General features: G+C 38.2%; 1 protein-coding gene across 1 annotated transcript in view; it reads right to left on the bottom strand.

Annotated features, from left to right (window-relative positions):
* LOC124572183 overlaps positions 1-21,320 on the bottom strand; it is a 492,468-nt gene that overhangs the window by 173,169 nt on the left and 297,979 nt on the right. Inside the window, exon 6 of the mRNA XM_047131123.1 lies at positions 4,650-4,956. Within this exon, the coding sequence (XP_046987079.1) occupies positions 4,650-4,956 (307 nt within the window). The remainder of the gene's footprint in view (positions 1-4,649; positions 4,957-21,320) is intronic.

Below are 21,320 nucleotides of genomic sequence, written 5' to 3'. Positions count from 1 at the left end.
TGTGTGTTGGTTACATTCTGATCAGGTGGAGAGCCAATTGCAAGAGGGAACCAAGGGTAGTCCACGTCCCAGTGGATTGGATACCGAGGGCGTGAGATGAGCAGGTAAGGGGTTGATCGAGCAGTGGTCATCCACTAAGGAATTTTTACGTTTTGTTTCATGTCATGCGTTTTAAAGGGCACTAGAACACATTTAAGTTTTCTAAAAGGAAGGAAATATGTCATAGGTGCTGATCCAAACAAGTTAAGAGTTAGTTAAAAGTCAACCCGGGGACCGTGTCTTTCTGAAGGGGGGAATGTAGCGGCACTACCATTTGGGATAGGAAAAGTCAGTTTTGGTGCAATATTTCTGAGTGCCCAAGTTACAGCCAGACACAGGCCTGTTTACAGTGATTTACACTCATCGGCAGTTGCAAATTAAAATAGAGGCCCCAGGGGTGTAGAACCACCAGAAAAAGTACACGAAGTGGTTTGCATGGCGCAAGTCACAGGCAGAAGGGGCCCACTGGTCAACCTAAGTCTTATGAGTATGTGAAGTGGAGCACCGCATTTAGCAAAACAGAGGCACACAGCTGCATCTAAATAGTTGCTGGTTCACTAACAAAGCATTCAAGTGTGGCAGCTCTCCTGGACAGCAGGGCATGTCACACCACCGGCTACACACAGCAGCAGATGGAGCACCAGCATTCCAGTCCATGGCAGACTGCTTGTCCGACCCTCTGAGGCTGACGTGGGGCCCGTAGACAGCCAGCAGCGGGCCACTCCATGGCTTGCTACTGCGAGCAGTTGTCTTGACTCCCAGTACGCACCGAAGACATCCAGGGCAAGGGCCACAGATTCAGCTGCCAGATCATAGGCGCTTGTTGTCGCCATGACCCAAATCACACCGTCAAGGACGCGTGGCGTGGGTCGCCTTGCAGCAGGCGCTGCTGAAGTGGCAGGGGCGAAGGCCACTGAGTCGGCTGCCAGCACATCCTGACTTCCACACAACTCTGCGGCCATACAAGGCCGACACACAGCAGGGCGTTGCACGGGTTGCTGAGGCAGCCATACCGTGCCAAGCTATTTCACAAACAGCGAAGTGGTGTCCGCAGCATTGCAGGACCCAGTGATGCAGACTGAGAGGAATGGGGGCACTGTAGCTGGAAATAATAGATCACTTGGGAAACCTCTGCCCGTTACATTTGGTGATGCTGTTACATTCTGTGTCAGAAGTTCCTACTACAGTACTTCTCTGATTTCACAACATACTATGAGCTGTTTATGCATTGGAAAAACAAACTAATACTCATTATATAACTTTATGCTGATCACTACCAGCTATTTATATACATGCAAAGACAATAACTGCCTAATAAAAAATATTAGAGTTAGGTAAAATTTACATCCTTGAGGCAAATATTTCAATAAATTGTAGAAAAAATGACTAATGATGTAGTCTTTTATTTTGTGTTTGAATATTGGGGGTTTTCAATTTCAAGTTCCAGGATTTAGAGTCCTAATCTAGAAACTATGACAAGAGATATAAAATATATTCACAGATGCACTATAGGATCATAAGAAATCAGTATAGCCAATATGAAAGTGTAATAGAAATGCTAGGGAACATAATCAGAATATTTGGCAGAAAGGCTCCGCAGTTCTCATAAAACCTTGATTTAGAGAAAGTCCGTCCAGCCAATCTGCTGCCCTGATTGTGTATGTCATGTAGGAATCATGAGAATAAGACAGGGATCATGAGAATAAGATTAGAGAGTTTAAGTCTTTAGGGCATAAGTGAATTGAATAGGACAAAAAATCACTAATATTTGCATGAAATACCCACCATGGTTCATTGTGCAGTGACTTGCAGTGTGTAAAGGTAGAGGGATGAAGGAAAAGAATTGGTGTGGTCTAGGACATGGGGAGAGTTCAGAAAAATTGCCCAGAATCCCAGGTCAGCAGAGAATTATCGGATGGGATGAGAAGGAAAGACTGACTGTTGGGACAGACGAGATTTGAAAACCTGAGTGCTTAAAAGTGGAAAATAGGGTAATAGGCAAGACAAGAGATTACTGACTAAACATCATGCATGTATTAGTAAGAGAGGAAAGCTAAGAGCTTTGTATATGGTAGATGTGCAGGGGAGTTGGGGGTTGGGTGTTGGGTTGGGGGAAGTGGCATAGACATGTCAGAATTAAAGATATAGAAAACTAAAATGGAGTGGAGAAAGGAATAGTTCTGCAATCATACTGTAATTATCAGAGGAGACTTTAATCACAGAACAATCAATTGGGATAAATGCAGTTCTGTGGCCGTGTCCAGATATCAAGTGAAACATTACTAAATGTCTTCTCTGAAAACGACATAGAACAGATGATTTAGAACCCCACTTACGTTAGAAGTATATTAGATGCAATGGCAACTAATAAATCAGGCTTCTTCAAAGATGCCCACATCAAAACTGATATTAGTGGCCTTGGGGCAGCTGCAGTAACAATGATTACTGAACTACAAAGGCAACTAAACCAAGTAGAAATATTTACACGTTCACTAAACTAGATGAAATGAAATGATCATATGGTATTATTGTATTATGGACATTTCCATTCGCCAGGAGACCATGTCTGGGATTGTTGGGCCATCTGGTGCAAGTCTTTCTATTTGGTGCCACTTTGGCAACTTGCACATCTTAGGATGATGGTGAGATGAAATGATTAAAACAATGCAAATACCCAGTCCTTGAGCAAAGAAAATCTCTGACTCGGCTGGGAAGCAAACCCACGACCCAGGACCCTATGACATTGAAGCAGTGACGTTAAACATTACACCATGAGCTGCACGCAGTAAAGTAGATAAAGAAGCTATAGTGTCATATCTCAATGAGGAACTTGAAAGTTAAAGTTCAGTACAGAACAATGTAGAGGAACTGTGGCTCAAGTTTAAAAGAACAGTTGACCATGTACTGGATAGATATGAATGCAGTGTAACAGTTCATAATGGAAAGGACCCTCCACAGTATACAGTCATCATAAAGAAACTCTTAAAGAAAGAGAGGCTACTGCATAACAGGTATAAAACAAAGCATAAGGCTACAGAAAGGATATGGCCAGGAGACAAAACATCATCCACTAACTACACAATGGAAATTTTGTGTATGTTTCTTCATACTGCTGTGGTCCTTTATCATTAAGTATTACTACTTTCAGTACTGAGTCCATAACACATAAACAGACAAATTCCCTCAACAGAATAGTGTTCCCCATGGAATTTTAATCATTGTTAGTCTTCATAAGAAGTAATTCCTCTACAGTAAAGAGCCCAGCCTAATATTTATTATTTGTGGTGGTCCTCTTCCAGTATCCCATTTTCCCACTATGCATCCCAGAAGCAGCTTTCATCCCAGATCTTGTTCCACATGCATAGTAAAGCCTGTTTCATCTCTATTGGGCTAAGACACTCACTTAATTTTGTATTGTTTTAACTATTACATTAGAATTACATTCGTTGTACATAATGTACTCAAAGAATGAAAAATCAAAATTAGTCCATAAATATGAATATAATAGATGGAAACATTCCACGTGGGAAAAATATATCTAAAAACAAAGATGATGTGACTTACCAAACGAAAGTGCTGGCAAGTCGATAGACACACAAACAAACACAAACATACACAAAAAATTCAAGCTTTCGCAACCAACAGGTGCTTCATCAGGAAAGAGGGAAGGAGAGGGAAAGACGAAAGGATGTGCGTTTTAAGGGAGAGGGTAAGGAGTCATTCCAATCCCAGGAGCAGAAAGACTTACCTTATGGGGAAAAAAGGACAGGTATACCCTCGCACACACACACATATCCATCCGCACATACACAGACAAAAGCAGACATTTGTAAAGGCAAAGAGTTTGGGCAGAGATGCCAGTCGAGGCAGAAGTACAGAGGCAAAGATGTTGTTGAAAGACAGGTGAGGTATGAGCGGCGGCACATCTTGGCACAGTGTTACACCGTCCGGGTTATCTGGATACTTCCCACTAACACCAACCTGTCAGAACTCCGGAGATGGGAACTTGCCCTTCAGTATATCCTCTCTTCTCGTTATCCGCCAGCCCTCAACCTCCGCTAATTTCAAGTTGCTGCCGCTCATACCTCACCTGTCTTTCAACAACATCTTTGCCTCTGTACTTCTGCCTCGACTGACATCTCTGCCCAAACTCTTTGCCTTTACAAATGCCTGCTTGTGTCTGTGTATGCACGGATGGATATGTGTGTGTGTGCGAGTGTATACCTGTCCTTTCTTCCCCCTAAGGTAAGTCTTTCCGCTCCCGGGATTGGAATGACTCCTTACCCTCTCCCTTAAAACCCATATCCTTTCGTCTTTCCCTCTTCTTCCCTCTTTCCTGATGAAGCAACCGTTGGTTGCGAAAGCTTGAATTTTTTGTGTATATTTGTGTTTGTTGGTGTGTCTATCAACCTGCCAGCACTTTCATTTGGTAAGTCACATCATCTTTGTTTTTAGATATATTAGTCTATAAATAGTAAGACATCTTTAATAACAGTCATAAAAAATTTAAAAAATCGTACCATAAGTGTGATATGACAGGCTACACAAATACTTTGAAAGACATGTCAGAACAAGTAGCAAAAAGTGTATGCACATAACATTCTACTAACCTTTATCAATATCATTCACAAATCTATCCCAGCAAATGTATGACTCATTATCTGGATCTTTATAAGCATCAGCTAGTGAATGGATCTCAGTCTCAGACATAAATAGCCGTTGTGTTCCTGCAACTCCCAGCATATCCAGAGCACATCGAAATTGTTCTCGTGTCACACGACCAGTTTTATGAGGATCCTTGTCTGTGAAAACTTCATGAGTTCGAATTCCTTCACTCAATACATGATGCTGCAACCGTCTGACTAGCTGATCTGCACTTTCATCTGGTGGGTAGGTTGTCAATGCAGTGTGTGTTGCCTGTGATGAATATCAAATATTAAAGGATTGCTGGTTCATACTGCTCGTGAGTAGCTGGAACAATGTTATATCTTTTGGATACATAGACTTCACACACACACACACACACACACACACACATTGATCAGCCAGAACATTATGACCCCATACCTAATGGCCAGTACGTCTAGCCATAAATTCTGGAGAGGGGGGCAATAAACTGATGCCATTTTCAACCACATCCCAGATTTATTTGACCAGGTTCAGATCTAGTGAGTTGGGAGGGGGGGGGGCAGGAGGGGGGAGGAGGAGGGTCGCACACCAATTGGAATTCACCACTGTGTTCCTCAAATCAAAATTAATTTCAATTTGAAGAGGAAAAATTACAATGTTAAATTAAATGTAGATGGCATCTCTACAGACTGTGTAACAAATGCAAAATTTCTAGGAATGTATATTGATTCTCAGTTGAAGTGGTGTCAACACACAAAGGTATTTGCCAACAGAATGTCATCAGCATGTTATGCCCTTAGAATCCTATCATCAGTGTCATGCAGTGTCTTTTAGTTACATATTATGCATATGTACACTCAATTCTTAGCTATGGCGTTCTTTTTTGGTGAACAAATGCACAAAATATGAACACAATTTTCAAAATATGAACACAATTTTCAAACTCCAGAAAAGAGCCATAAGAATAATAACAAAAAATACCAGTCGAGCTCGTTATAAAGATCTGTTCAGAACACTGGGGATTTTAACTGCTCCATGTGGATAAATTTACCAGTCAGTTGTACACACCAAAAATAACATTGGTAATTACTGAACAAACAGTTCTGTCCATGACCATGTAACAAGAGATAGACTTAACTTACATTTACCAAGAAAAAATAAACATAAACCTCTTAACAGCATTTTATACCAAGGAATAAAACTGTAGAATAAATTACCAAATGAGATTAAAAAAATTGCAAAAATACACTTGTTTAGAAAGACAGCTAAAAAGTACCTGTTATGCAATACATTTTATACATTGAAGGATTACTTAGCTAAAACAGAATAGGGGTTTTATAAAAAATGTTATACAAATAAATAATACTAATAATAATAATAATGATTATAAAATATCCAACATTCCACGTAACACCTTCACTTTTTTTTCCTTTCAAGAAATACTTACCCCCAAGCTATGCATTGCACAATACTAAAACCTCTTCCTCTCTCTGAGCTCAACATCTCACTCATTATGGAGGGATGCTGACTCAGTTTTTCAGAATATTGTCAGAATAGCAAATGGGAAGTTGTGGTACAGACAGAAAATGGCCCACAGATTACCAGGTGTTTTTTTTTTTTTTTTTTTTTTTTTTTTTTTTTTTTTTTTTTTTTTTTTTTTTTTTGTGTGTGTGAAGTGTTATGAAACAATGTGTGTATAGTGTGTGCAGTGGCTGATAGTGAGATATGAGTGAACAGTGTGGCATTACATTATTTAATAAGTTATTTGTAAAAAAAGTATTGTATATCAGGAGTTAATCTAATTATTGTCTCTAACTAGAAGTCTGTAAATATATGTGTATATGAATTAGTTATTTTAAATTGATCTAAACTTGTAAATACTTTGACATGTCCTATATCCTTGTAAAAAGAGATCTACGGATGAATAAAGCTACTACTACTACTACTACTACTCCATCACACCCCTGGCCTAGAAACATGGTTCATTATCTTATTGAAAAATGCCACTGCTATCAGGAAACATGATCGCCATGAGGGGGTGTATGTGGTCTACAATCAGTGTACGATACTCCTTGGCCATCACAGTGCCTTGCACGAGCACTACTATATCCATCCTTCAGAGCATACTAGAGATGCTGCCAGCTTGTCTCCATCCTGCAGTACAGGTGTCAAGGAGTTGTTCATCTGGAACACAACAGGTTCTCACCTTCCCATTGGCATGACGGAAAAGGTATCAGGATTCCTTAAATCATGCAATGCTCTACCACAGTGCCAACAGCCAGTGCCGATGATCATGTGCCCATTTCAGTCATAGTTGCTGATGTCGTGGCATTAACATTGGCACATGTGGAGATCTTTGGCTGCAGAGGCCCAGCATTACAAGTGTTTGGTTCACTGTGTGTCCAGCATTAGCCTAATGTTAGTTTCACCACAGTTTGCTGCCTGTCCTGTTTTACCAGACTGCCCAGCCTACAATGAATGACATCTGTTATGAGAGGTAGCTGACTGGCCCCACAATGTCTGGACGTTGTTTCACCTTGGTTTTGCTACCTGTTGAAGACACTCATCACAGCATTCCTCTAATATCTGACAAGTTGTGCAGTTTCTGAAATGCTCATGCTGAGCCTCTGGGCCATCACAATCTGTCCTCAGTTAAACTTAGCCTGTGCCTTCCCCATTCTACACACGGACAGCTAGCTCACTGATACCACATGCACCACGTGCATGCTGGACTAGCAGCCATTCCATGCCAGGTGATGCTGCAATCACCAGTACAGGTTTACATCAATAGTAAATTGGTAATCATAATGTTCTGGCTGATCAGTGTATATAAAGTCCACAGTAACATGCCCAAACCTTGATACATTGTAAGTCAGTTTCCTTTTTCTTTCTTTTCAATCTCTGCTCCATAAGCAGCAGCATCCTCTAACAATAAGTAAGCACCCATCCACATTTAGGCAACTGTTTTTATTCAATTCTACTGTGGGATGTGCTATCTTTCAATCCAAATGTCAGTTACCACATTGAGATATAACGAATTGTGATAACTTAATTCTCTGTCAATTCATTTTGAACTGTCTGCATGTTGTTTTCTAAGGCAGAGATAGAGACCCAGCTTGGCATTTGCCTAGACAAGTGTAAAACATCATACAAAAGTTACACTTCTGTTGTATAGTGTATCAGATTAACAGAGCATTAATGCATCACGCACATTTGATCCACATATAATTAGCCTCTCTACCCTAAACAGCTCAAAACATATGAACTATATCTCTTAAATAACAGTACATAAACAAATACACACATCAAAAAAAGTTTTGCATCGCCTTGGTCTTGAGTGTTCTGGAACTTGTACAGAAAATTGGAACAGAGATCAACATAAACATCATTTCCGCCCTTTTTATTGCTCATGAAAACCACACATTGCATCGCATTGTTGTACCACCATACAGCAAAATCTTCAGAGGTGGTGGTCCAGATCGCTGTACTCAGTGGTAACTCTAATACCCAGTAGCACATCCGCTTGCACTGATGCATGCCTGTATTCATCGTGGCATACTACCCACAAGTTCGTTCAGGCACTGTTGGTCCAATTGTCCCACTCCTCAACGGCGATTCAGCATAGATCCCTCAGAGTGGTTGGTGGGTCAAGCCATCCTTAAACAGCACTTTTAAATCTATCCCAGGCATGTTTGATAGGGTTCATGTCTGGAGAACATGCTGGCCACTCTAGTCAAGTGATGCTGTTATCCTGAAGGGAGTCGTTCACAAGATGTGCATGATGGGAGGTGCAAATTGTCATCCATGAAGACGAATGCCTCGCCAATATGCTGCCTATACGGTTGTACTATCAGTCGGAGGATGGCATTCACATATCGTACAACCGTTATGGTGCCTTCCATGACCACCAGCGGCCCCACATAATGCCACCCCAAAACAGTAGGGAACCTCCACCTTGCTGCACTCACTGGACAGTAGGTCTAAGGTGTTCAGCCTGAGTGTGTTGCCTTCAAACACATCTCCAACAATTGTCTGGTTGAAGGCATATACGACAACTCATCAGTGAAGAGAACATGATTCCAATACTGAACAGTCCATTTGGCATGTTGTTGTGCCCATCCGTACCACACTGCATGGTGTTGTGGTTGCTAAGATGGACCTCACATGGACGTTGGGAGTGAATTTGCGCATCATACAGCCTATTGTGCACAGTTTGAGTTGTAACATGATGTGTTGTGGCAGCACAAAAAGCATTATTCAACATGGTGGCGTTGCTGTCAGGGTCCCTCCGAGCCATAATCCGTAGGTAGCAGCCACCCACTGCAGTAATAGCCCTTGGGTGGCCTGAGCGAGGCATATTATCAACAGTTCCTGTTGCTCTGTATCTGCTCCGTGTCCGAACAATATCGCTTTGGTTCCCTCTGAGATGCCTGGACACTTCCCTTGTTGAGAGACCTTCCTGGCACAAAGTAACAATGCGGACATGATCAAACCATGGTATTGACCGTCTAGGTATGGTTGAACTACAGACAAGACGAGCCATGTACCTCCTTGCTCGTGGAATGACTGGAACTGATCAACGTCGGAGCCCCTCTACCTAATAGGCACTGCTCGTGCATGGTTGTTTACATCTTTGGGCGGGTTTAGTGACATCTCTGAAGAGTCAGAGGGACTGTGTCTGTGATATAACATCCACAGTCAACGTCTATCTTCAGGAGTTCTGGGAAGTGGGGCAATGTAGAACTTTTTTTGATTTGTGTAATTTCCCATAAAAATAATGTGTACAATATACATATGAATGTAGAAGCTAAAACAGCTACAATTTTAAAGTATAAGAACATGTTTTAACCAAATAAAAGTTTATTAAACCTGATGATATAGGTTGGCTGTATAGGGCAGTTTCACTTTCACTAATGCAGTAAAAATACTTACCCACTGAGTTCTTCAAGCTTACAGGTCAATCCATATAAACCATTGAGTAAGGTACTGCAATGGTTAATACACTCAACTGATATTCAGGAGGACCATACTTAACATTTCTGTTTGGCCATTAATGTTTTGACTTTTCTATGGTATCCTAAACAACTTCAGATGCATGCCAGGGCGGTTCCTTTAAATATGTTATGTCTAACTTCTTTCTCCTTGTCCATTTCAAGCTTGCGCTTTCATTGTAATAATTGTGGCATCAATATATGTTAAATTTTAATCTTCCTTTCCCCTTTTCTTTCCTCTTTCCTTCTTCCAATAAAATACAGTAATGACGAATTATGCAGTTATTTCTAGTCCATGATACCAGTAATATGAATCTCAATCAAGTTGTCAACAAGTGCAGCAAAACATTTCTCAATTGACAATCAATGTCTTGAAAATTTATAGTGGGACTCTGTAAATGTTTGTTAATACTGGGTGCTTATAGTTAAACTTTTATTACTTGACAGGGAACCCCTGACAAACAAGTGATTGCAGAACAATGAATCTTTGTGGTAACATTGATAAGGATATGGGGAAGAGAAACAATGAATAAACCAATGAAAGAAACACATTTAATTTCCAAATGAGAGAGTAACACTTGTTAATTGTGTACCAATGTTTATGTTCCGTGTTACAAATGTTGTTCAGTGTGATTACCATCTGCCTCTATGACAGCCTGGAACTGCCCTAGAGGTTGCTCTACTGCAGCCCAAAACAATGGTGGAACATGTAATACTCAGTTGCCCATGTAATGTTGAGCTATCGCGATGCAGCTTGTGCATGGCTTGAAGATCACACATTGTGTCCAGCAGTCTCAATCTTTGTAACAGTAGCTTCTTCAACAATTTGAGATGCAATTGGCTGTCAGCCTCTGCCAGGAGCAAGTGCCAGCTAATTCAAACTTCCAAAACACCCTGGTGTAGAAAGAGGACCGCTCCATATTCCTTTAATACATTGAAATATCATGAAGAGCAGCAGCACTACTGCTGTTATTTTGGAAATCAGCTATACGAGTAAGGCCCTGCTCACCTTGTGCAGACCCATGTTAACTGTTTGCAGTCGTAATACACACTGATGCTAGTGTTTCAACCTGATGCCGCTACACCAGTAATGGCATGTCATGACACTAACACTACTAACAATGCAAATCCTGCTGCATACAGTCTGAACAATCAAATTTCTATGAAGCTGAGGACCCACATGGTAAATATTTCACCTTCAACACTGATTCAAGTAATAAAACTTTAATTATAGCCACCCTGCATTTCAAAATAACCACAGAAAGAAAAACAGCTGCACAGCAGTAGAAGTAAAAATGTGTTCCAAGTGATATCCTAAGGTGCCGTAGCACAATTGTATTTAGTGTCTCAACTATGATTAAGAAATCTTATGATAATAAATCTTGTCCAATGCATATTAGCTTCTGCCAAGAATTATGCAGAGATCATTTCTAGCAGAATGCTGACTACATAGATTTTATTGAATGTCAAATACAGATTACAAGTATTTCTTGAAAAAATATTGCTGAACCAACTTTCCAAAACGAGCAAGTCAAATTAGAAAGTATGCTCTTCCAGATGTCTGTTCCTAGAAAGTATGCTCTTCCAGATGTCTGTTCCTAAGGGAATATCAATTAATTATATGAGCTAAAAAGGGGGATTGAGGGGCACAGCAAAATATCATTTATAGGGAGTGGGCTGGTAGCTGGAGTCAAAGGCTTCTGTTAATCATCCCTTTTTCCAATCTTGAGATGATATTCCCTTAACCGAGAACCTGTAATGATTCATGTAGAATGTTACATAAGTTTCTTCTGCCTGGTCAATTGACGAATGAATGGGAAATTTTCATGCTTCGCAAAATTTATTCACATTAATTGACATCCGAACTGCACTCGTCATGAAAACAAAACATGGACAGACTTCACTGATCTCTTTGACTTCCAAAAGTATCACTTTATATAGAATTTTAACAATAGCTTCCAAAATAAAGTATTATAAATTTTGTACAATTTTGATGTCACAATTAAAATTTACAAAATGTAAAGAAACTGATATTACAGCTGAATAAGGTATAAAATACAATATTCAATGACAATCTTTTATAGTAATATCTTTAGTTTTCCATAAGAAAATCATTCTGAACTTTAGTTACAATAATGTCTCTCATATTATTTTAGTTACATAATTAATTACAGTTTGGATTTGGTTACTAACATGTAATGGTAGTCCATAGCTCTTGCTTTATCAGATTAAATACATAGAATATATAAATAAGGCCTCAAATTCTGGAAAATGGAAAACTGTGAGATGTAAACAATTGGAGAGTTAATTAGAAATGTAATTACAAAGAATATTAATTACAGAGGAAGACATAAAAATCAATAACGGTCTACCCGACGGGAGGCCCTAGCCACACGACATTTCCATTTCCAATAACAAATGAAAATACATCGCTTGGTAATAACTTTTAAGCTGTTTCTCAAGATAGTGAGGTCTAAGGTTACTGGATTTTTAGATTACAATTTTGTTAATTAGAAGCATTGATTTTTCATGCTAACATCTCTGCAGTCCCTAGTTATTTATTTCTAAGGACTTATTACTTCAATTTCTTGAGTAGTTACTTAATTTAGTATATGTACATAATTTTATCAATGACAACAATCCACCGATAATTATGACAACACGTCCTTCCGGTAGAGTCCACATGCCTTTGCAATGAATATCAAGTTGTTTTTTTTTTTGTCAAATAGGACAGAATGATTATATATACACACATAGAAGGCCTTAGGGAGCACTGAATTACGATAACTATCCGGATGCATATATAAAACGGTGGTATCAGACATTTCATGAGTCCTGGGGAAGGCTGTACCATTATACACACACCCTCCACCCAGTCACTCTTACAAGTATTACTTGTATGAATGGCTGCTAAATACATACAAGCAATTCAAAAATCAAAAACGTTTTCTTTTCTTAGCTGTCACTCCTGTCACTGGTTCACATTGCACATCTTAAGGAATTGGCAGCTCACAATCATCTGTCCTTTTGAGCTGTCCATCTTGTGTCTGCAACCCCTCTTTTTATGGCAGTCTCTACACTACAATAGCACAGTCCACTATTAGTTTCACAGATTTTTAATTTTTGCTTCCAGGTCAGGTAAGGATCTTGGATACAGTTCTCTAGGTAGGAACAGAGATGAACTCATTACTCAAGGTACTCATGTAGGCTACAATTAAGGTCACATGAGGAAAGCATTCACATATTACCCTATACTATTAACATATTTACAAACAAAGTCACACAAAATTAAGCATCTCTAAAGTGTAAAGATTTAGATATATACAGATTAAAGTCAATGAACCAAAAATGAACTATATAAGTATCCTTTCTTTTTGATTAATATTTCATAATATTCCACTATACAGTATATTTGACTCCCCAGATCTCATTTAACTATTTATCATATGAAACAAACTCACAGACTGCTCATCATCACACCATCTTGTAATAACAAACTTTTCACAAAATGTATTTTGGCACACTGCAACTTGTCCATTTAGTAACACATGTACATCTTTACCATTGTCCATTTGTTCATCTCATTAGCAAATTCACAAAATCATGAGCATGCCTGTAATTCTCAAAGCAGCACCCGCAAATCAAATACATGCTCTACAGAGTATAACTACAATAACTGGTCAATCAGCATTGTAGGAAAGTCAAATTTAGCACACAGTTATATTTTCAAATTATTCCACAAATAACGTTACTCAAGAGTCATATTACATACAGAAAACTTATAATACAGAGAATTGGATAGTATTTTCAGTAAGAGATAACTTCATTACAGGTTTATAGATGAGTAAAATATGTAGCATCTGAAACCGAAAAGAAGAAAATAGAATGCTACATAGCTCATAGACCTAGTGCTCACCACGCACTTGACACAAAGATGAGTTATTTTTTCTTATTGTTTGACACTTGCTTATAGGGTTTCAGTTCAGTAATGTCACATAGACCAAAGAACCTTCCAGACTTTGGATACACTAACCTGTATGCATTTGGGTGTGGCATAGTCTGAATTTTGAATGGACCACTAAAGATGTCAAAAAATTTCTTTAATTCATTACTTATAGCCTTGGATTTTTCATATGTTTTCACCAGAACCACATCATCGATTTTAAAATTTGTAGGTTTCAACTTCTTATCATGTTTGTTTTTACTCAGTTTCCCCTGTTGTTCCATTACTTTCTTGACTATTTCTTCTCTTTCCTTTCCACTAATAATTCTTTTTCAGTGACAGTATATGACTTCTCATGTTTTTGCAAAGTTCTACTTGCAAAAGCTATTGATCTATGCTCCATCACACCATCTACAATATTTTCTTGGCATAAATGAGCTCCCAGTCCTTAGTCACTGCTGTCAGTCATAATGCAAAATGGCTCTGTAGGATAAGGTCTGTATAACATTTTACTATTGCCCATCTGTTTCTTGATGTTATCGAATGCTTCCTGACAATCCTTGTCCCATACCCAAATGGTGTTCTTCTACAACAAGTTGTTCAAACATGGTTCATTTAAAGATTGACTGCTGACAAACTTCCAGTAGCAGCCACAAATTCCTTAGGATCATTTAAGTTGTTTCTTAGTCTTGGGTGCAGGAAATTTTGCAACGGCCTCAAGTTTTTCTTCATCAGGCAAGATTCCTTCTTCTCAGATGGTATGGCCTAAAAATTTGAGCTCTCTAACACCTAATTTATTCTTCCCTAGTTTTAATGACATCCCTCCCTGTCTCAATCTGTAACACACACTTCACCCAACAAATGTCTGTGTTCTTCCCAACTCTTTCCTTTTACAAGTATGTCATCAACATAAAGGATTAGTTTGCTTCACAGTTCTTTTCCTACAACAAAATCCAATGCTCGGGTAAACTCTGCAACTGATACATTAAGTCCAAATGGTACAACACAATAGCAATAACATCTTCCTCCATACAAAAATGCAGTATATTTTCTACACCAAATCTCCAATGGTACCTGATGGAAACGAGCTGTTACGTCTAAAATAGACACGTATTTTATATGTTCAGACTTATGTAATAACTCTTCTATGTTCTCAGGGTGATCAGTTTCCCTCTCAAGGTATTTGTTTAAATGTCTTGAATCGAGCACTAGTCTTACTCCACCATCACTTTTGGAAACTACCACCAACGGGTTACTGTATGCACTATTGCACCTTTCAATTACTTCCCACTCTTCCATCTTTTGTTGTTCTTCCTCCAAAGCTTTTCTTTTTAAGATGGGTACTCCATATGGTTTGATGAAAAATGGTCAATGAGGTTTTAGTTTAAGTCTACATTCATAGTTTTTCACTTTACCAGGTTTCTCATTAAACACATCTTTGTATTCCCACAACAAACTATGTAATTGATCTGTCTGTTCTTTGTCTAGACTTACAGCTTCTTTTAGTTTGGTGGCCACTAATTCAGCATACTTATCTTCACTACATTCTTCTTCATTGTCTTACGCATTAACATCAATCTTTTCATTTGCACAAATCGAGTGATTTGAAAATTGTTCTCTATGCAATTTTGGATGCTTAGTTCAGTCACATGTGTTACATCTGTCTTGGGTTGGTAAGCCTTAACCTTTTGTTATTCCAGTCAAAATCTGCATTTACTCCTTGTATCCAATTCATTCCGAACAAATTTTTTCATTGAGTTCAGGTACTACAAAACATCCTTGGTTTTACTGTACATCATTAATGGTGAAAGATATTAAGGCTTGCCTGTTTACAACTTTCTCATGCCTACCAGTTGCTCCCTTAATTTTGATTCCAATAACAGGATATTCTTCAAAGTCAGCACTATGTCTTATCTGGTCTCTAAATTTTTCATAAATGGCACAAAACAGGACTACCTGAGTCTAATAGGCAAACTCCATAAATTGCAACTTCTATATGTATATACGTGCAACCTAAAACTTTTTCCTTCTTGCTTTCCTCATCTTCATGCAACAAATCATCCTCAATCTCTCTAAAGTCCAAGTTGTTTATACCATTTTTTCCTGTGCAATTTCTCTTACTTATCTGAATTTTACTTAGAGCTACATCAGATGATTGCTTGATGTTATATTCCTCTTTTACACACTGTCTACTTTTCCTGGAACTGATCTCACTGTAAGCCTGCTGATTGGTTCTACCTTCCCAGATGGAATGCAATTCTTCACAAATAATCTTGATGACCCTTTTTACCCTGTTGCTGTCACTATAACCCTTGTAAGTATCCCATAAAGTTTCTAGCATCACATCTAAATCGTAATGTCTATTCACATGTTCCATATCTGATAATACCTTCCCAATTTCCATTGGTACAATCTGGTTCTCATATTCTTCACACCATGCCATCTAATTCTTCCTCCCATTCATCATTACTACTCACACTTTCACTATCAACATTACCACACACACTACCATCTCCAATACTACATACTTCTACAACATCTTTACAATGATCATCAGAATTGTTGACAAGTACACCAGTACAATTATCATCACTTAAGTGCTTAACAGTGATAGATTCTTCCTCCATTAATTTACTTCACCCAAACTCATCGAGATTACCATCAGAACCAACATTTTCTTCACAAACTTCACCACACTGATTATATAGACTTGAAATAGTTTCTTCGACATTCTTACAGATGCTAATACTTCTATCTTCCACACTTTCATTCACACTTTTCCAGAATTTACTGTCAAACAGTAATTTGCTAATATGATGTGCTCTTCTTACATTAGTTCTGTCATTTCCACTCTAATATCTTTGATTACTCTGTCTTTTGTAATTATTTTCAATTTTTCTAGGCCGGTAATGTTTAGCCTGATTTCAGTACTTATCTCTCACCCCAAACTGAGAGGCTCTCAATGAGGCATCTGTTGGTTTAAATTGCCTGGTCTTGATTGGTGATCATCCAATTGTCTGTTATTATTCTCCCAAGGTCTCTCCCCATTGTCATATCCTCTGTTTCCATTCCCATTTCTATGGTTGATCCATCTATTATCACTTCTATTGTAACCACTATTATTATTCTGATTTTCATTGTCACTCCTACCTTGATTCCTGCTCTGATTCCACCCCCCAGGTGGTTGAATGCCAAATCTGCCATTACTTAACCTCTCATTTCTCTCAAAGGCTCTATCCAACTTATCTACATAACTCAAGAACTGATGTACGGAGTCGTCTGGTTCATAAATCAACTCCCACTGTACTCTTTTCGGTAATCTCCTTTTTTCTCTCTATTTGTATTAGTTCATCAAAAGGTTTGTCTAAGTGTACTAATTTCCTCAATTGGTTTTCACAAAAACACTTCACCTTCCCTGTACATTCGACCATTCAAAAACTCACTCTTAATCCCAGCTTGCTCAGATTCTGACCAAAACTTATTTAAGAACTTGCTTTCAAATTTGTCATATGACATGGTACAATTAATATTCTGATTGACCCATGAGATTACTTCTCCATCCAAAAATCTCTTAACAAATTTAATTTTAACATTGTCTGTCATGTCATTACTAAAATTATCTTGACAATGCTGTAAAAAATCAGCAGGATGCAATTACCATCTCCTGGAAAGCATTTTAAAGATATGCCACCCCATAAACAATTAATATTGCTAATAAAAGTTAGTTCTTTGAGCTACACCCTCTCATAGTTCTACAACTTTCCTACTTAAATCTAAAATATTATTTTTACACAAATCTATTTTTCATAACACTTCAGTTCTACATTACTTATTTGATTGGTAATGTCTGTAAATTTTAACTCAGAGTTCCTTTTGTAAGTTCCTACTTTTTCTTCTAAGATTCTCCTAGTCTGAACAACCTCTACTTTAAGTTTAGAATTTTCTACTTCTACATGTTTATATAGTTTTTCGAATCTCTCCTCGTTTTTGGACAACTCTTGTGTGAAATTAGTTTCTAATATCTCTAACCTTACCTCTACTGCTCCTACACAAGTATTGAGTCCACCCTGTCCTGTATAAACAGTAATTCTTAGTGCTGCCAAACCATCCTAGATTTCCCTTATCTTACTAGTATCCTGCCTAATCTGTCCCATCTGTTCCTTCACTTCTTTCCTAATCTGTCCCATCTGTTCCTTTGCTTCTTGCCTAATCTGTCCCATCTGTTCCTTCGCTTCTTGCCTCATCTGTTCCTTTACTTCTTTCATACGCTGCATTAATAACATTAACAAATCATCACCGCCTACTCTTACCTGTGCAACTGAAGTACTTGTGGCGACATTTTCACTAAAACCCTCTCCACCAAAGCTTCGATCTATGCTTTGATTACTACTGGGCGACAGTTCATTGATAGTTGCTCCTAGGTCCAAAGTGTTTTCCATTGGTTCCTCACTCATTTTTACTTGGTCATTATCGGCCATGGTAAATTACAAAATATAAAAACTTCCCACATAAATGTTTGTCATTGTCACAAAACTATTTAATTAAAAAGATAAACTGTTACTCATCTGATGGTTGACGGTGCTGTTCGAGAATTTAGTCCTTTTTATCTACACCAACTCTTTCCATGTGGCAACATCCATTCGTTCTGTGTGTCCATAGCAGAAAATTTTTCGAGACAGTTTATGCTTGGCATTCATCTTACATTCACCTGAAACAGTCACTTGTTAAACATATTTCCACATTTCAAACATCGATTGCAGCTCAACTCCACTAAATGTAACGATTCATGTAGAATGTTACTTAACTTCTTTTCTTCTGCCTGGTCCACTGACGAATGAATGGGAAATTATCATGTTTCACAAAATTTATTCATATAAGGGGGTAGTGTTTGTTGTTCCCCCGCATGATGATTACATGAATATTTTGTCAGAATTTGTAAGCAGGGTCCTTGAGGTATGGCAATACTCGAACATGAGAGGTAAGTTTAAACAGTTTTATTAACAAAGGAGGATTATAAAACACGTATGCTATGCGCACCCATCATCACTGTGTCTGACATCCTAACACCGGCTAATCATGGTCATACCGAAAGGCTCCATTGTGAGCCAAGAAAAGATACATATTCACGCCAGAGGCTGTACTAGTTAATACTGTGCACTGCGGACGGTGGCCAGTGGCGTACTCTCGTCACAGTGCAGCCGGACACTAGTCTACTGACCAAGCAAATTGTAAGCATTCCAGACAGGCCAGCTGGCGAACACATGTCCATACTGTATGGCTGTGTGCAACCCATAGACCCTTACATCACACTCCCTAGAGAAAAAGAGCAATCATAGGTGGCTCAAAATGACCTCCTGGGCTTTATGAATCTATTTCACCATTTGTGGCATCAGAAGGCATTGCAACATGTATTTCGTTTGCAGACACAGTAACGTTCGGTACAGAGAAGTGTGCCTTCAAGATGACAATTTCATACATGACAAATGCTGTTTACAAAAGACAAATTAATAAATGCAATAAAAACACAATACTGACAATCAAGTATGCATTAACATTACTGGATGAATTGAAGGACTTAATTCTATTTGCTGCTTCAATGAAATTTAACTCATTATTTGAAGAGATTACATTTTCATGCATGTCCTTAATTAAATTATTGTCTTCAGAAAAACTTGATAAGGAATGCTTTCCATATGTTAATACATATGAATCACTGTAATAAACAGATAACATTCTAGTTAATGGCAAATGTCCAGTTGCATGAAATGTAGTTGGCAATACACTAGGCATATCAAGTAGTTCACATGATAAATCACAATGTGTGGCATTCAAGATTAATCCACTATTGTTCAATTTTAGTGTAAAGGGTAGCTCAGGTGTATCATAGTTTTTACATGTAAATGTGACATCAACGGTGGAGGTAAATGAGAAAATTATACCTTCAGAACATCGTTTATGGAATGTATGATAAAAGATGCGTTAAAATTCTAGGGAAATCATCTCTTGGGGGATGATTCAACAATTCTTCCTTACAGCTGTACACTCTACTGTCTACGAATACTGCTGATTCAGGGCAAATTAACTTATGACTACATTTACACATATCCAAATCATTTTCATTTAGGAACACAAAATATCTTCAATCCTTGCTGATCAGTAGATCATAATTCAGTATATACTTTACATGAATACTTGCCTGTCTCCATTTCACAGGGTAAGTATAAATCTTATACATTTCAAAATTATGCTTTGATCTAGCAACGGGGATAGAAACAGTTAATTCATCTTGAGTCATTAAGGAGTGTGTGGTGGTTAACTTATAGTAAGCATATAAATTGTAAGAGTTAACAAGATAAATCATAGTATATGTAGCATCTAGCTTTTGTTCAGCTGATAGTAGGATCTGTAAAAATTGTTCTGGATGTAGTAGTACACTGCTCAAACAATCATTTGAACTACTTTCTAAGGCTGGTCTTAAGTTAAGGGCATCAATTCTAGCATTTGATAAACTATCAGTAATCCTTAACAAAAGAGTGTTTAAATCTAAGTGTGCACTCACAGCATTTAATCCTTGGAATAGTTCTTGGATATTTGCATTCATTTCATTACGAATTATGTGGAAATGTCAGATAAATTGCCTTACAATCTGTTCAATGAAAACTGTGTGGTTAGTAAGGGTTTTTTGCATATTCTTTAATACGATAATTTCATTAGAGAGGTTAGTTGAATCTGTACTGAACTGTTGTTCAAGAGCTAATATTTTGCCTTTAACTTCCAGTAGTTCTCAACTAGTTAAAGTACCAAATACAATACGAAGGATATTCCCTCCAAAATCAAACCAGGCATGTTTATGACTAATTTAAAGTTTTGTGTGGCAAAAGCTTTAAAAAACAGTAAATCTCTTGTTCATAATTAGCAAATGTAGACTCTACCTGCATTTTGGCTATGATCCAGTTATTATACCAAGATGTACCCATTTCCAAAATTGTGCCATTACCCTTAACAGAACGAATTAGGTCAATTGCGTCTTTACAGAATTGAACTGTTGCTGGATTTCACTCAAATTGTACTTGAGGGCAAGTTTTGTATTACTTGTTGAAACTACCATGTCTGATCATGGTTCAAGAAAAACACCTGTACTCTGTGGTACTATTACTACACCATTAGTAGAATCGCTATCATAGCAAGCATTAGAATAAAAATGAACATGGTTAATTTGTTCTAAATACTAGAGTTAACAATAAACATAGAATAAATGAATTTCTTGTGGTAACCTGTGGAATAAAAGGTTTAGTTTCACTTGTGCACTCGTGCAATAGCTTCAATACTAAATTTTCACAACACATTCACATAAGCACATTGCTGAAATAAACATACACATTGCACTCTCACACACTACACATGTTTACGCAGAATTCAGGGGTGTCTGGAACAGGATCGCTCAGAACGTGGCGATGCCTCAGCCTCAGCCTCTAAGTCTGGACTACGACCTCGCGATTCTCGCTTCCTGCATTTGAGAACAGCAGGTCTGCCTCTCAGTCGGCCTCGTCATCTTGTGATACTACAGGAAATCTACCCAGAAAAGGCTTTACATGATTGACATGAACGACAATTGAACGAAAGGGCAGTTGGAGCTTAAGAGTAACTGGCAACAACACTTCTAAGACTGCATATGGTCCTTTCCAAAACTTGAAACTTCCTGTCAGATTAAAACTGTG

The sequence above is a fragment of the Schistocerca americana genome, chromosome 1, assembly GCF_021461395.2.
Source record: "Schistocerca americana isolate TAMUIC-IGC-003095 chromosome 1, iqSchAmer2.1, whole genome shotgun sequence".
NCBI classification, from domain to species: Eukaryota; Metazoa; Arthropoda; class Insecta; order Orthoptera; family Acrididae; genus Schistocerca; species Schistocerca americana.
Note: the sequence above shows the minus strand (reverse complement) of the source record. Positions and strands in the feature narration are given on the sequence as shown.